The sequence below is a fragment of the Centroberyx affinis genome, unplaced genomic scaffold (genome assembly GCF_046629955.1).
Source record: "Centroberyx affinis isolate AG114_WGS23_722 - 3 ecotype Tasmania unplaced genomic scaffold, CSIRO-AGI_Caff_v1 ptg000522l_1, whole genome shotgun sequence".
Taxonomy (NCBI): Eukaryota; Metazoa; Chordata; class Actinopteri; order Beryciformes; family Berycidae; genus Centroberyx; species Centroberyx affinis.
This window is the reverse complement of record NW_027279171.1, coordinates 121,197-136,580: the sequence shown is the minus strand read 5'-3', so window position 1 is coordinate 136,580 and position 15,384 is coordinate 121,197. Positions and strand designations below refer to the sequence as shown.

At 40.9% G+C, this 15,384-nt stretch overlaps 1 protein-coding gene across 1 annotated transcript in view; it reads right to left on the bottom strand.

The window, feature by feature from the left end:
- Window positions 1–4,676: 4,676 nt before the first annotated feature.
- Window positions 4,677–15,384, bottom strand: part of mapkapk2a (MAPK activated protein kinase 2a) — a 33,754-nt gene continuing 23,046 nt past the window's right edge. Inside the window, 9 exon segments of the mRNA XM_071517814.1 lie at window positions 4,677–7,670; window positions 7,823–7,903; window positions 8,019–8,104; window positions 8,991–9,026; window positions 9,029–9,114; window positions 9,424–9,499; window positions 9,653–9,779; window positions 10,001–10,080; window positions 10,656–10,720. Coding sequence (XP_071373915.1) covers window positions 7,521–7,670; window positions 7,823–7,903; window positions 8,019–8,104; window positions 8,991–9,026; window positions 9,029–9,114; window positions 9,424–9,499; window positions 9,653–9,779; window positions 10,001–10,080; window positions 10,656–10,720 — 787 coding nt within the window. The 3' untranslated portion in view covers window positions 4,677–7,520.

The following is a 15,384-nucleotide window of genomic DNA, read 5'->3' as shown; positions in this document are numbered from 1 at the left end:
GGCAGGATATTCATTTTTATAACATTGATTCTGCCCAGTAAGGTGAGTGGCAAATCTATCCATTTTCTCAAATCCTCCCCAATCTTCTGCAACAAGCTGGCTAGATTGAGTTTGTAAAGATTTTTAAGGTTGCTATCCACAAAAATACCCAAATATTTGAAACCCATAGGTGACCACTTAAAAGGGAACTTATGTTTGACTTATGTTTGATTATAATCAAATACAGACAGTGGCAGAATTTCACTTTTGTCAAGGTTGACCTTATATCCAGAAAAAGAGCTGTATGATTTTAACAAATTCTGTAGATGAGAAAGGGAGCCTTCAGGATTAGTTAGATATAAGATAATGCCATCAGCGAAAAGTGATATCTTGTGCGTATCGGGGCCAACCTCAAAACCACCTATATTAGGGTTGCCTCTAATGGCCTCAGCCAATGGTTCGATGGCGAGCACGAAAAGGGCGGGGCTAGCCGGGCATCCCTGTCTGTTGCCCCTATAAAGATGGAAAGGATTAGAGGTAATCGCATTAGTAATAATCCTAGCTTTGGGAGATTTATAAAGTGATTTTATCAAGTCAATAAACACAGCGCCAAAACCAAATTTATCCTCCCAGGACTTCTCACTCAACATCGATGGTCACACAGTCACAGCTTCCCCCCTTGTCCGAAACCTTGGCGTCACTCACTTCAAGTCACACATCAACATCACCAAACGTCCTTTTTTTCATCTCCGTAATATTGCTCGACTTCGGCCCACCCTCTCCTTCTCAGCTGCTGAAACACTCATCCACGCCTTCATAACCTCCAGACTGGACTACTGCAACAGCATCCTGTATGGCCTCCCTTCCACCGTCCTCCAAAAACTACAATATGTTCAGAACTCAGCTGCCCGGTTGCTCACCCACTCCCACTCCAGAGAACACATAACACCCATCCTTCAACACCTTCACTGGCTCCCAATACAGCACCAAATCCACTTCAAGATCCTCCTCATCACATACAAAGCTCTCAATAATCTTGCCCCCTCATACCTGACAAACCCTCTCCATCGCCACTCCCCCACTTGCCATCTCAGACCAGCTGATGCCAACCTCCTGACCCGCATCACCAGGACCAAGCATCGCACCTTGGGGGACAGAGCATTTGCCATCGCTGCCCCGACCCTCTGGAACTCCCTCCCTTCACACATCAGAAACCCGGACTCACTCCCTTCATTCAAAAATAAACTCAAAACCCACCTTTTCAAAAAAGGTCTACAATATCTGACTCCCACTGCCTCTCCAGAACTGAAATGCACACTCTTGTCATTTTTACCATCTTCATTTATCATCATCACTTTGTATCAATGTTTTTTTTATGTATTTTATATTTATTTTACTTTCCCCTAGCTGTTGTAAAGTGTCTTTGAGTACTATATAAAGCGCTTACAAATACAATGTATTATTATTATTATTTTGAAGATGTGCTGTCCTGGAAGTATGCCTCTTGGTGTGTTTTTTTCCCTAGAGTACCGAGCATGCCTGTAAAGATCTTATGATTTAGGAGGGAATAAGTGGGAACAGTCAAGATACCTGGGGGACGCTTCTAAGAGCCTCAGTGGCCAGAGATGGAGAGATAGAGGAGTGATGAAATGTTAACCTTTCCAAAGCTGCCCAATACATCCATATTGATCCATCACAGAGACCCCTATACCAAAAATCTATTTAATTTGGAACACAGAATGACGAAGTGTGAAGAGATGATGAGAATGTAAGAAATAAGATGGCAGATAGGGCAGATGGTTGAGATCCCTTTCCATAATGTTGCTTCCGGGTGATTTTCATGTTTTGACTTAAGTTGAAGGATTACATGCTTCTCTATGAGCTGAGAAAATTCTCCGACCCTTGGGTTTATGGAACCCTTTCAAGACCAACAAACTCAAAAACGCCTGGTCATCAAGCTACAAACGAGGCTGCTTTCCTTCCTGAAAAGTTGACAAGGTTTCACTTGACAACAGCTATCAGTAAAACGGATGAGTCAAATACAAGATTAGGGCTCTGTCCAGTCAGGAGACTCCTGTACTGCAGACATATATAAAGCGGACGTTGCTTCAATGTAACGAAACACACCCATTCTAATCATGAACTGAGTCAGTTGATACAGAGCTACGTATAAGTCAGAAGCATGAGTCATTTCAGTCACTATAGTACACTAAGATTGGTTCCTTCTTTCTCTCATCCAGACCATTTTCAGTCAATTATCAGGGTGTTGAAAGGGTCCAGTTTGGCAATAACCTGTTCATATCACGTACAGTATGTACTTCACAGAGGCATTACATATAACAAACTCAGCTCCTCTGCGATACCAGTCTCCAATGTTTCTGTTTAATGGCTGCCACTCCTCACATCCTTCCTCTCTCTTTCACTGGAAAAGACGTGAAAGATATGATCACGCTGTGACAAAACAACATTTCATGAATATCGAATGTCCTTATGCAACAAGTAGGGCGTACTAGGGCGCTTCCTGAACGGACATGCCCATATTAAGGAGTTCCAAAAAAAGCACTGTTAGGCCCAGACCAGGGGAAACTAGGCGAAACTAGGAGCAACACATATTCAAATTTATTCAACAATTTAGAAAGTATAAAACTTCAGGGTGGCAAAGTAAACAAAACCACTCACTAGCTTCATGCTGATGCTGCTGTTTGCGACCCTTTGGATCTGTCTCCAAAGCATGCAAACGCTTTTTTAAGGCTGTAGTGGATGCACCTTCATCATCATCATCATCACACACCTACTACAAGGCCAAACCTGTACTGGAAATTCACAGTTAACGATAGCAATTAGCTTCATCAGTTTGCACATATCATGTACTGTATATGTGTGCATGGGAGTGAGTGTCACATTCTCACATGAGCTGAAAAATCTGCAGCAGCAGTGAATGAGCATCGCTCTCCTCTCCAACTGCCAGCAAAGTGCTTTTGAGAGCAGAAGAGCTGCTCAGTGTCCAGCAGTACTGTAACAGGCAGCTTTGTTTGTGTGATGTGTGTGTGTGTGTGTGTGTGTGTGTGACCTTCCCTTCTCCTGAAACTGCTCCTAGAGGCTGTAGGCTGCAATAAATAAGATTGTGTTCCTACTAAATTAGGGGCATCGGTTAGTGTTTGTCTGCGCATGTTGTTACAGTAGACTGGGAGCTGGCAAAAGAACAAGAAAAAAAAAAATCAAAGTAACCGCAGTCACCACAACATAGAGTTTTACTTGACAGTGGAACTAATGTTGTGATACAAAGATACAGTGAGAGGGGTTTCTACACAAAGGCCTGATCAGGCTTTTCCAACACGAACACCTTGCTGGCTACCTATTGCTAAGCAAGTATACTTTTCTTAGATTAGTTGACAAGGTCAGGGAGAAGTCACCAGTATGAAATTACACACCAAGCACAAAAACAAGTGGATTTCCAGCATGTTAAACAGCTTAGTGGCTATAAAATACCCAATGAGAGGCGTTCTGTTATGTTCTACTCATGTCTGAAAACCTTGCTAAGGTGCACTCTGTGCTGCATGTTTCTCACTGAGGTAAAGTGTGGCATCTCACTATTACTACCTGTCTGGGTCAGGTCCAGCAGCTCTGTCACATGTCTGAGAGGATGTGTGTTTGTGTGTGAGAATAAGGATGGCATGCCACTTCAAAGAACTCGGAGCTGTATGTGTGTCACCACCTCAGCTGAGAAGTCGCCATCCTCCACACCTAACCAATTTCTCACACCTTCAGAACGACACACACAAAAACATGTGTTTGTATCTGTGAATTGTTTTTTTTAGGTTTTGCCCCACTTTCTGTGGACTGGTGACATCTGTGGAGTGGAACTTGACTGTTTAAAGAGACAGTGATGCAGAGAGGACGACCTAGTGATTGTCTTCCCTATAGGGCTACTGTAAACCCTAATTAGCTTTACACCATATATTCCGTGTTTTCACTCTGGCCTGTTTACCTCTTGCTAATTAAAATGCTTAAGGGATGAGTGCCCATTCTCCTTTTTTTGTGTGGTGGGGTTTGTCTCGGGCGGTAAAGGGGTAAAACTTTAGCAGGGCTATTATTAACAGGGACTCTCCTGAAGCCCCATTTACCCCCATTCACACATACCTGACACAGACATACATGGCAGAGCGATATGACTGTTGGTTTCGTCAGACTCAGAGCTGGAAGCCGAGTGCCCGCCACTGCCTCGCACCTGAGGAGAAATACCCCCCTCTGCATGGGCGGGAAACACAAATATCAGTGCTGACTCAATACCACCAAAACTGCGTTGGTATGCAAATATGTGTATTCCAGGAGTCACTCATGCTCGCAAGGACTATTAGACGTTGTGTCACAGGTTGAGTCTGTACCCAGTGTCTCCAGGCCACAACGAAACTGCCTGATTCAAAACTGAAGGCGCCAGGCAATTATGGAAATGTGTTGAGATTAAATATCAAATATGGAGTAATATCCCCTTTCCTTCCCAAACACTGTTGTAGGGTTTCAATCAAGATGTTCAACTTAGGAACAATTTGATTAATAATGCAGAACAGGCAACATACGCACGCACACTACACACACTAGACACTATACAATTAAAAACCATTAAAGCCAATCTGGATATATAAGAAGCAGACTGTCATACACAGAATTTATTCAATTTCAATTTCATTTTAATTGCAAATATATAATATTTAGCTCAGTCTTGTGTCTTCAGCTCTATTATGTAACCATTTTCAAATCAGACTATAATAAGGATACTTTTAGTTATTTGGCACCAACATTGCCGTAACACTAATCAACCCAATAATAAAACCAATGATGTAATCCATCACTAATGCTTACAAAGTATTGTAAACATCAAGGTGGCGTTACTGTTGGGTCATATGATGGAAACACCAAAGACATTTGGCTAAAGATGTTTTTTCTATAAATGTCTACCACTGTGCCACAGTGACTTCCCTCATTTCAAAATGTTTTAGCTATCCAATAAATTATTTACCAATCTCATTTTGCTTGCTATAATTTAATACCAATTACATGCTAAAAACTTAAGTAAATTTCAAATAAACAGTATATGAAATATGAAAATTGCTGGCAGTCTTGTACTTTTCACATAAGGTTCTTGTGAAATGACATTTTGACCCTTGAGGTACTACACAGTGACATTGTACGTTCATAATTTTACATTTACAGGTAACACAGATGCAAAACCGGTTTTAACAGCAGTTGATAATTTTTTTAGGATAACTATATTTTGTCACTGTGTCTTACCTTATGATCAGACGGACAAGCAAATTTGCTTGCAGTTAATATACTTTGCATAAAGATCAAGTCTAGAAATTTGGAGTTATTTTAGTTTTCACAATGTATAAAACTAAAACATTCTTCATGTGACTTAGAGTTTTGAAAGAAACAAAATATATAGATATATATTTACTAGTAGCAAATGTGAGCTATCAACTTTACCAAATGCTTAAAAGTAAAGGATAGAATTTCTACCAAAGGAGTATCAGAAATATTTAACATTACATGTGAAACTGTACAAAAAATAAAAATAAAGGTTTGTATGTGAAGTTAGCTTGTTTTTTCATAACTTATGTATGGCGTCTTAAATTTTGACTGCAATTGTTTTCAAGCCATATTGTGCAACAAGGCCTGATAATTATTCCCGATTCAATTATGACACAGTGATTCTAAAGATTTGTTTTAGAGATGTACCGATCAGTTTTTCTATTTCTCTCACACTATGGAAATTATTTCCATATTCAGAAGAGGAGATAGAAGAGCAGGTTGTGTTTTATGTGTGTTTTAATCCAAAGCTGAAGCAGACAAAAGTACAGCAGTTGGACTTGAACAAAGTAATGACAGGAGAAAAAAAGATGGACGCGTCTGTGCTTCCACTACAAAAAGGTGTTGGGAGGGTCAAGAGAACAGAAACGGTCACAAACATTCAAAGAACATTCCCTTTACTGTGAGAGATTTGTGGGTGAGAAGGGACAGGAAACGTGATTTTACAAAGTGAGGTGAAATTAACTAAACTCAGCGACAAAATAAACAGACAAACAATAATTTCCCATGATCCCAGGTGAGCTGGGAGGTGTCCTGTTGTGTCAAGGTGTCAACAGAACGTTGTAGAGGAACCAACCATCACACCCTCTCCGAGTGCGATGACAGCTTGCTGGTGGTAGTTCTTAAGTACTCTCTACTTCCTATCGATCCTCCAGGAAGTGTGGAGGTGCTGTTCTCTACAAGAGAGCTGGAGAACAGAGGCTTTAAACCACATTAGTTCACAGTCCCATCGAGCTCTGCTGACTCTGAGCTGCAGGTGAGCTGGTGCCATCATGTCATCAGGCAGACCTCAGGAGCTGGACCAATCAGGTAGAACCATGTGTTCCCTAGTAGGTGCTGCTGCTTACATAAACACACGCATAAACATCCTACTGTTGCTACACATCTCTCCAACACAACATTTGCAAACAGAAATCAAAACATAAAAAAAAAGGTCCTAGAAGAATTTTAAGCTGACAAACACAATCTGCATAGCATTAACCTGAAACGTAATGTGGCAAAGTTATAAGTTCTAAAGCACAACATTGGTAAAAGCTTGAACCAAAAGGTGGGGGTTAAAAGTACTTTGTTGCTTTAGATAACAGCAACAACAAATAAGGCCTATGCTAAAATGTAAAGTCCCAGAAAAAAAAATACAGTATCAGTATGGCTCCCACTCTCCTATGAGCTACATGCAGGAGAAAGATTGGCCAGGTTCGTTTTGAAACATGGCTTCTTTCTCTGCCCTAAAACCTTGTACCTGAACCAAGCTGTGTGGATTAAGGTAGGAGAGAAGGGCCGTGAGTGAGGATGCTCCCTCAGAATGGGACATGGCCATCTTGTGAGTGCACAGGCCTCTGGTCGACATTCACTGGAGACAAACTTAATCTGACAGACACTCCCAGTCCCTGGCACAGAATGAGATTAACATCTATTTCCAGCTAAATCCAACAGTCAGCGACCGAGTCCTTACATTCCACTTGTCAGTTCAAAAATACATCTGCTTACTTTGCATGTATGAAATAGAAACATCTTTCCCTTGCTTTATTTTTGGGATTTAGCCATTTAATTTAACATTCACAGGTTTGGGGGCTAGAGCTAGAGCGGGGCTGAAGGGAGGAGGAGAACTACTGCTAATGCTAAGGCTCCAACATTCAAGCCCCTACGAGTACAACCTGATATTTGGGAAAGGAGAGGAGAGAGATCTCATTTTTTTCTCTCTCCTCCCCTTTTCTATAAGTAATAATCTCTTGACTGCTGTAAAAACATGGATTAACATCCTCTCTGTCACAGCAGAGTGGTGGGTTTGTTAAAATGGTTGAGTAATAAAAACAAAACACTCCTACAAAACATTAGAACTTGTCATGAAAAATAAAACACTGAGAAAATCCATGCAACGCGACTCCCATGTGTCGACAATTATTGCTTCCTTTTTACAACCTGTGTGTTTGTATGTGCGTGCATGCGTGCATTTTTCAGTGGGCAGGAGACTGTGTGTCCGCCATGGCATTATTGGCTTTCTTCCTCCTTTTCATTAGAAGTGGATTGGTCGAGTCCTCAATGGTCTTGATCTTGATTTGCTCATAGTCGACCCTCATCGTTGCCAAGGCACTGGTCATTTCCTCCTGAAAATAAATGCAGACAGGACGTTCATTAGAAAACTTGCAGTAGCCAGCCTGAGAACACCGTTTTCATCTTAATAGTTAGTCTTGTTTTGCCGGGCAGCTGTGCATAACATTATATGCCTACTGGAGACCAAGAGAACCAGGGGTCTAACCTTGACATCCTCCCATGCGTCCTTCTCCTCCTTCAGCACACGGCTGGTGTGGAGTGGCGTCTGGGGAACCTCCATCGACTGCTTCAGGGAAACAAAAACATCTCAATCATGCTCTGCTGCAGGGATTACAGCCAGAGTCAATGAGTTACACGGGTGGAGAGAAAGTGAGCTAGCTAAAGGGACGGTATGTGCTTACATTGATCCATGGGTTATTCATGAACTCTGTGATGGTCATCCTCTGGGTCGGCTCAGTCTTCAGGAGGGTCCTAATCAGTTGTTTAGCTACATACAAACCAAAAAAAAAAAAAACACAGTTTACCATTTACATCCTTAAAAATAAACTTGACTAATAAAAGTACCATTTCAACAACCTTCATTTTTACAGAGTGGCATCCTGGTATATAGGGGCAAATTAAAGTTTAACACTGAAATTCTACAGTACAATATAAATCAGAATAAACTACACAGAAGACTAGAATGTCTTCAGTCAAAAATGTAGCTTGCAAGCTGTAAATTCTTGCTGAATTACAAAGACATTTACTATAAAGAATGATCACACCTTTAAAGAGAGACACTGGGGTAATATTTTGGCCAAGCTCTCATTGCATTCAATAAACAAAGCTGGAGATACATGGCCCTGGCAGGTGTATGAAACTAGACACGAGGCAATTAAAACCAGTGTATTTCTCAGGAAATTGGACACATAACTTCTACCAGTTTCATTTTATTAATGAAAAAGAAAAGCAAGGCCAGAAAAGGTAGCTTCTTCCTCACACTTAGGAAGCATATTTTGTAAACGGTGCATGCAGGAGTTTCCAAAAAAGTTATACTATCATAAAACTTAATTCCTGAGTGATATAAGGCTGATGTTTTCATGTAAGGCCTACTTGTAGACAGCAAGTACTGTCCTATCAACAACAGTCAGACCAACCATTGACTCATGAGTTAATTTAGTTTTCATACATTACTTGTAAGGGGGGAGGAGTTTCTTTAAAAATTAATAAATAACATGTCCTCTGAATGGTTTTGTTTGACCTCAATTTCAGAAAGAAGAGTCAGCCTCAATGGTTTGCCACTTGCCACCCCATACCCTATTCCCACATTCTATATATTCATATCAACATCTCAGTGAATTTGTGCCCAGGCCAGTTTAGACATACAGCCTTACCTTCCTCCGATACATCAGACCATTCAGGGTTGGGAACTCATATTGGCCCATCCTGATCCTCCTCTTCATCCCAGGAGAGATGGCTAGACCATGGTTGGAATAAAACGGAGGGTACCCACATAACCTGGTCAGGGTTGGTGGGGAAATATTAGATATTGGACCCATTAAATAATGACAATATGTAGATGAGTGGGAGAGAGAGAGAGAGAGAGAGAGAGAGAGGAGAGAGAGAGAGAGAGAGAGAGAGAGAGAGAGAGAGAGAGAGAAGAGAGAGAGAGAGAGAGAGAGAGAGAGAGAGAGAGAGAGAGAGAGAGAGAGAGAGAGAGAGAGAGAGAGAGAGAGAGAGAGAGAGAGAAGAAGAGAGAGAGAGAGAGAGAGAGAGAGAGATGAGAGAGAGATTAAGAGAAGAGTCTGCAATGTAAGACTGACTTACAGGATATACATAATGACACCCAATGACCACATGTCACATGACTTGTCATATTTCTCTGGACCCAGAACCTCTGGAGCTGCAGGGAGAAAGAAAGGGATTAGGGGAAAGCAAATGAGAGAAGGGAGAGGAGGAGGGAAGGTAGTGTGTTATCGGTCTGTTCAAACTGTTTCTTAATAAGCTAGGAGAGGGAAGAAAGTGTGTGTGTGTGTGTGTACAAATAGATCCTTACCCACATAGTAGGGTGTGTAGCAGGGAGTGGCTAAGGAGTTGTGTGAGGTGGTCTCCTTGGCGAAGCCAAAGTCTGTGAGTTTGAGCAGTGCATTGGGCCTCTTGGAGGTATACAGTAGGTTCTCTGGCTGCAAGGAGGAGTCGGGAAGCCAGCCAGAAAAAAACACGAGGAAAGAAGAATACCCTGTTGGTTACTCCAGGTATGGAAATTGCTCTCTCTCTCTCTGATGACTTTCATTTCTCAACCAACAGTAGAGAAATTAGGTCTTCACCAGTGTATTAATGATATGACAATTCAAAGTTCACTCGTTGCTTTGAATGATGTAGGTGTTCTCCATTTAACACAAACCTTGACATCTCTGTGTGCAATGTTGATTGCATGCAGAAACTGGATGGCCTCTCCTATGCTCTTCATGATGTCAGATGCCTCTAAAGTAAAGAGACAAAAATCCCTTTTAACATAAATTAAATTCACAATTCAGACATTCTGCACATACTTACAGCAAACTAACATTTGTTGTGTTGGGTGTAGATAATCTGAAAACTTCTGGATCCACCGTGCTACACAACTGTTGGCCTAAATATCTCAAGGTGTACATACTTCTCATTGTTTTTAACTTTAATTCCCATTTTAATCTGCAAAACAAATCTGGGCAGCAGGGTGGTGTAGTGAATAGGGAGAGCAGCAGACCTGCTTCAAGCCCCAGTGTTGGCAAGCATACACCCTGGTAGGCATATTGATCATACATCTTGCCTTTGCACACAGAGCTGCAGATGCAAATGTATATGTGACAAATGTGGTTGGTTGATGCTTGGGGAACTTCAAAGGGATTTTTAGATTTCGCAGTTGTCAGTGCGTGCCACTTGTATGTGTCTGTGTAGATGCATGTGTATATCTGGGTTAGCATCGGCTGCGTCAGAGTGTGCTGTGTGATCAGATGAAAAAGGTACAGCAGTAATAAATGAAATGCCCCAAGTATTGCGGGTCAATATAAACTAGTTACCTCTCTCCGTGAAGGCCTGGTCTCCTCTGTCCTGGATTCGACTAAACAGCTCTCCCCCATCCATGCTGGAAAACACACAAAAAAATGGGGATCAGGCACGTATCGCTTGTTATGGATCTGATACTGTACTTGAATTTCAAAACACCTGAATGTTCATTTTTACCTAGTCTCTTAGTTCCTGGGAACATAAAGCTTTGATTTTGTACGGCCAGTGCACATGAAACTAAACAAGACTAAGACTCCAACAGCCACACAACATTGGACTTTGTGGAAGCGTCCCTGCAGGGAATCAATGCGGCACACTTTCACCCATGTGACCAAAAGTGGTGAACAGAGCGACCAACCGACAGACAATGCGGTCCATAGAGACCCTACTGTTGCAGGGCTAGAAAGTGAACAGGCTTTCAGTTCAGCAAGCGCAATTTATATTGGGTAAACAAACATCAAACAACATCATCTTTGCATCAAGGTGGAATTGAATCATGACTGAAGATTGATGGAAGTCATCGTGTGGTTGGTCTGTGGGCGGGGTAAGCAAAACACACATGTTGGTGGGTTGTAGTGACAAGAAATTAGACAGAGGGGAAATTGAGCCCAGTCTCATTCACTCAGAACAGGAAACTAAAATTGCAGAAGAAGGCACTGTGTAGTCTGAAATGTTGCTCTGTTGTACTTTCATTTAGTCCAGTTTGGAAACTTTCTGGCTCAGTCCTCCTGCTGCCACGAACCGCATAATATCAAATGCAAAAAATGTATTGGATTTGATTAATACCACAAAGATAATTTCCTATTCAACATTTGTATAGAAAATTGGATAAAATGTCAATATCAAGACAAGTACTTGCAAAAAACAAAACAAAAAAAACATTAGTACACAGTTACACAACAGGGGTAGAAAAATACTGAAACATGGTAATAGAAATTGTAAGTGCTGTAGAATGTAAAACTAATGATTACCTGGATTCAATTAGGTATGAGAAAATCTTACTTGAGTTACTTTAAAATCAGTTTCATTTCATCGCTTTCCTCAGTATGACTGTCAGTGGTTAGTTTCAGGTGCAATCATCAATGCCAATTTGTGTGTGTGACTAAACGTGCATGACAGCATAGACTATATGCTTCTTCAGGCATATGTGTGTGATAGGCTAGCAGGAGCTGCAGTCTTAGAGCCATGGGACAGCCCTGCTAAACCACAACACACTTCGAAGTTCTCAATATTAATCACTCACACTCCATGCTCACACACATCTGCATACTGAGCAACAGACATTAGCACAAGCCCTCACCATATTATGTTATTAAAACGATCTGCAGTGTGAGAAACCTTCCTCAGAAGTGAAGCCCTCACACATTATTCTGCTGATTGCTGCAACACTGCGGCCTGACGGGTACAAAAGTTCTTATGTGGTTAAATGTAAGCTTGCGCTCTCTCTCTCTCTCTCTCTGCCTCACCCTCTCCCTTTCATTGGTTCTGGAAATGTCCAGAGGTGAAGGTGTGAATTCTGAGCAGGACAGATACTTAAACAGTGATGATGATTTTGATGAGTATGGCAGTGTAAGGGTGTGTATATCACAGCAGCAACTCTCTGAAAAACCCTTTCACGTTTTCAGCCTACATCCTTTCACATCTTTGCTGCCTGCCTCACCCACATCACAGTTGTTGAGGGAGTGTACTGTACAATACTGTGATAAAATACCACATGCAGCTGTAACACCCACTATCGATGTAAATTGCAGCGTGCGAACAGAAAAGGTAGACAATAGGTCAAGCCATTTTCAATGGCTTCATCTACGGCAATGCAGTATGTGTGATGCATGGGGGCACAAGATCACAGACCAAAAAAAAAAAAAAAAAAACATATTTGGAATTTAACCACAAAATTGATTTCTTGTAATAAAAATCAGAACAACAAGTAAGTCTATCGAGAATATAGAAAGTTGCGTCTTTTTTTATTTTAGTTGGATGGGGAACGATGCTTTAGCCACTATAGAGAGTAGAGTGGAGGACAGCAGAGACATTCCTGATCCCTCTGAGCCATCAGACCGGCCTTCCCCCACTGAAATAACTGAAATGCACTGAAGGCCCACATCCCTGAACAGAAGAAAAGCAACAGGTGATTTTCTTAAGCTTATACTGTTTTCATTTATTATCCAGTGGGGAATGAGTTGAGCGTGACCGGTTAATGTAGTCAAATAAAACAAACAATGTCTATTACTTGGCATGCAAACCTGTGTGCTGTGTGCAAACATGTAACAAGTCCAACATTAACACCCGCCAAATGTGCCAAATGCTGGTAAAATTTGTCTTTGGTGGATAAATCAATAAGGGTCACTGTGGTTGGAAACTTTTTGAGACAACTTTTGAATGCCTTGGTTATATTTAATTCTGTTGCACTTCATTATGAATTACAAGCTTGATCTACTGTGTGAGATCGCAAATTTTAAATTAACACAGTACAGATCCTTCAATAAACTTAACAAATTCCCATGTTACATATTACCCATCACCCTCATTCACCCACATCACCTCGCTAGATAAAGTCTAAAAATGGCCCCAAACCTTTTCAAAGGAATCCTGTGTACCTCTAACAATGTATGTTATCTTTTCCATAGACAGACATGAGGTCATCTCTCTAAGCCTCTTTAGCTTGGTATTCACAGTCTGCGTTTAAGCCTGAGAACAGGCCATGCTCCATTCGTCTAACAAGTATGGATGTGCAAAAGTCTATTTTTTTAAGGTTGACTAGTCGGTGGGTTGTCTGGAAAAATTACTTAAAAAACAATTATTAACTAATATGAACCATAAAAAATGATCATGAACTGTATATTTTGATTCACGAAAAGGCATTTTGTTGCAGGAATAAGCAATAACAATTTAAAAGAATGCTATAGATGACATGGCAGAAACACATGGAACTGGTGAAGAGTTGGGACTTGTAGGTGAAAGATGGAAAAAGCTTAGTGCCAGACTATCCAAAAGATTTTTCAACATGTAACCAATAGACCTAAGAAACAATAAGGCTGAAACACAAACGTGCAAAAAAGTTGAAGTTACAAACAAATGTTGACATCCTTATGAATGAGGATAGGCACATAATAGGCACATCCCTATTAACAAGATGTCCTCATGTACATCTTCCTTCCAGGAGTTCAATTTGCACACAGATGATTCAGTTGAACCACAAACCAGCATGTCATATAGAATATAGATATTAATAATAATAATAATATGATATAATCTTATGTTCTAAAGTAGACAGTGGGGGCACTGACAAGAAACATGTATAGTGTATAAATTATTTTGGCCAATAAAAATTATTCCTGGCAGGTTATTTTTTAATCATTCCAGCCCTTGGCAAGGGAGCCATAAAATTAATTTCAGACACTTATTACACCACAGAGGGTGTAGCAGGACTCAAGTCCACAAGAGGGAAGTTGTACATAAGATTGAGAGTCACTACCACTGAATGGTCACTCAGCATCCACACCAAACAGAAGGTCCACTTTTGAGATGCACTTCTGTATTCGTTGATGAGAAAATGCAATTCAGCTTAGCAAGTGGCAATGTAGGAGAGGTATTCTGTGAAAGACTGGATAGAACAACCTACAACTCCTGTCCTGTCACCTTCACTAAATGTTCTAAACCTTGCTGTGTCTCAAAGTGTGATATTCTAGGAAACATCTTTGTTTCCTCAGAAGAACCATATCTATATTTGATTCGTAGCCCAAGCTGCACTCAGTCTGTCATGGAAATTAGTCATCAGCTACAGCATGTGTGCATGTGTGAGTGTGTGTGTGTGTGTAGGTGGACAGGTCCACTACTTCCTTGACACAAAAGCAACCACAGAATTAATGAGCACATGTGTGACAAGTTGATGGGGTTTGGTGGTTTAATGTCTTGCACATGGAAAGGTAAAGTATAGGAAACACTACTAAGCTCATTTAGATGAAATGGGTCATTTTCTACTAAAGTTATGCAAGCAGATTTACAATAACTAGCCTGGCTGAATACGTTTACAAAAATTGAGAAGGCAAGATGCTCATGACTTCACCTTAGTTCATGGCAATCAAGGCTTACTCACACCTGCTCTCATCAGTCCCTCTACAAAACATACATTTCTTTGGCAACATTTTTTGAGAGGTTTGAGCTTTTGAGAGGGATGGAGGATGAGGAGAACAATAAGCTGTAGTTTCATATGGGAGTTTTATTCACTCCTACAGGTGTAAGAAATTGAAGGCATTCTCTTTTTCATTTAACCTGCAATGTTATACTTTCCCTTTATCCTGAGCCTTTGGTTTGCATAGTCAGAAGAACACAAAGTCTACCTCAAACTTGTATCTTGATATCTGAACACTTCCCAGTGTTTCTTTGTTGGTGGTGTTAAACCAAAACATAATTCCACAGCCCAGTGTCAAAAAGGCAAAAGGTATCAAATACATAGGCCATCAGTGAAAAAATAAGAGATCTCCATTTTACCAATTTGTTTTGGCCATGTCAAACAAACATAGTAGCATTTCGGAAAAGTGGCGTTCATTGGAGCACATGCTAGGCCATGTCAAACAAACATGCAGGTGATGAGCACATGCTCTGGTGAAGGTCACTAAGCCAAAAGGTCAGCATGTTTGACGTCATGGTCAAAATTAACTGGTTAAATAGAGTCTATTTTGTATTGAGGACTTGTGTGAGTGCCACCTTTTGCCTGTTGTACCTCCAACTTGTATAATTGTG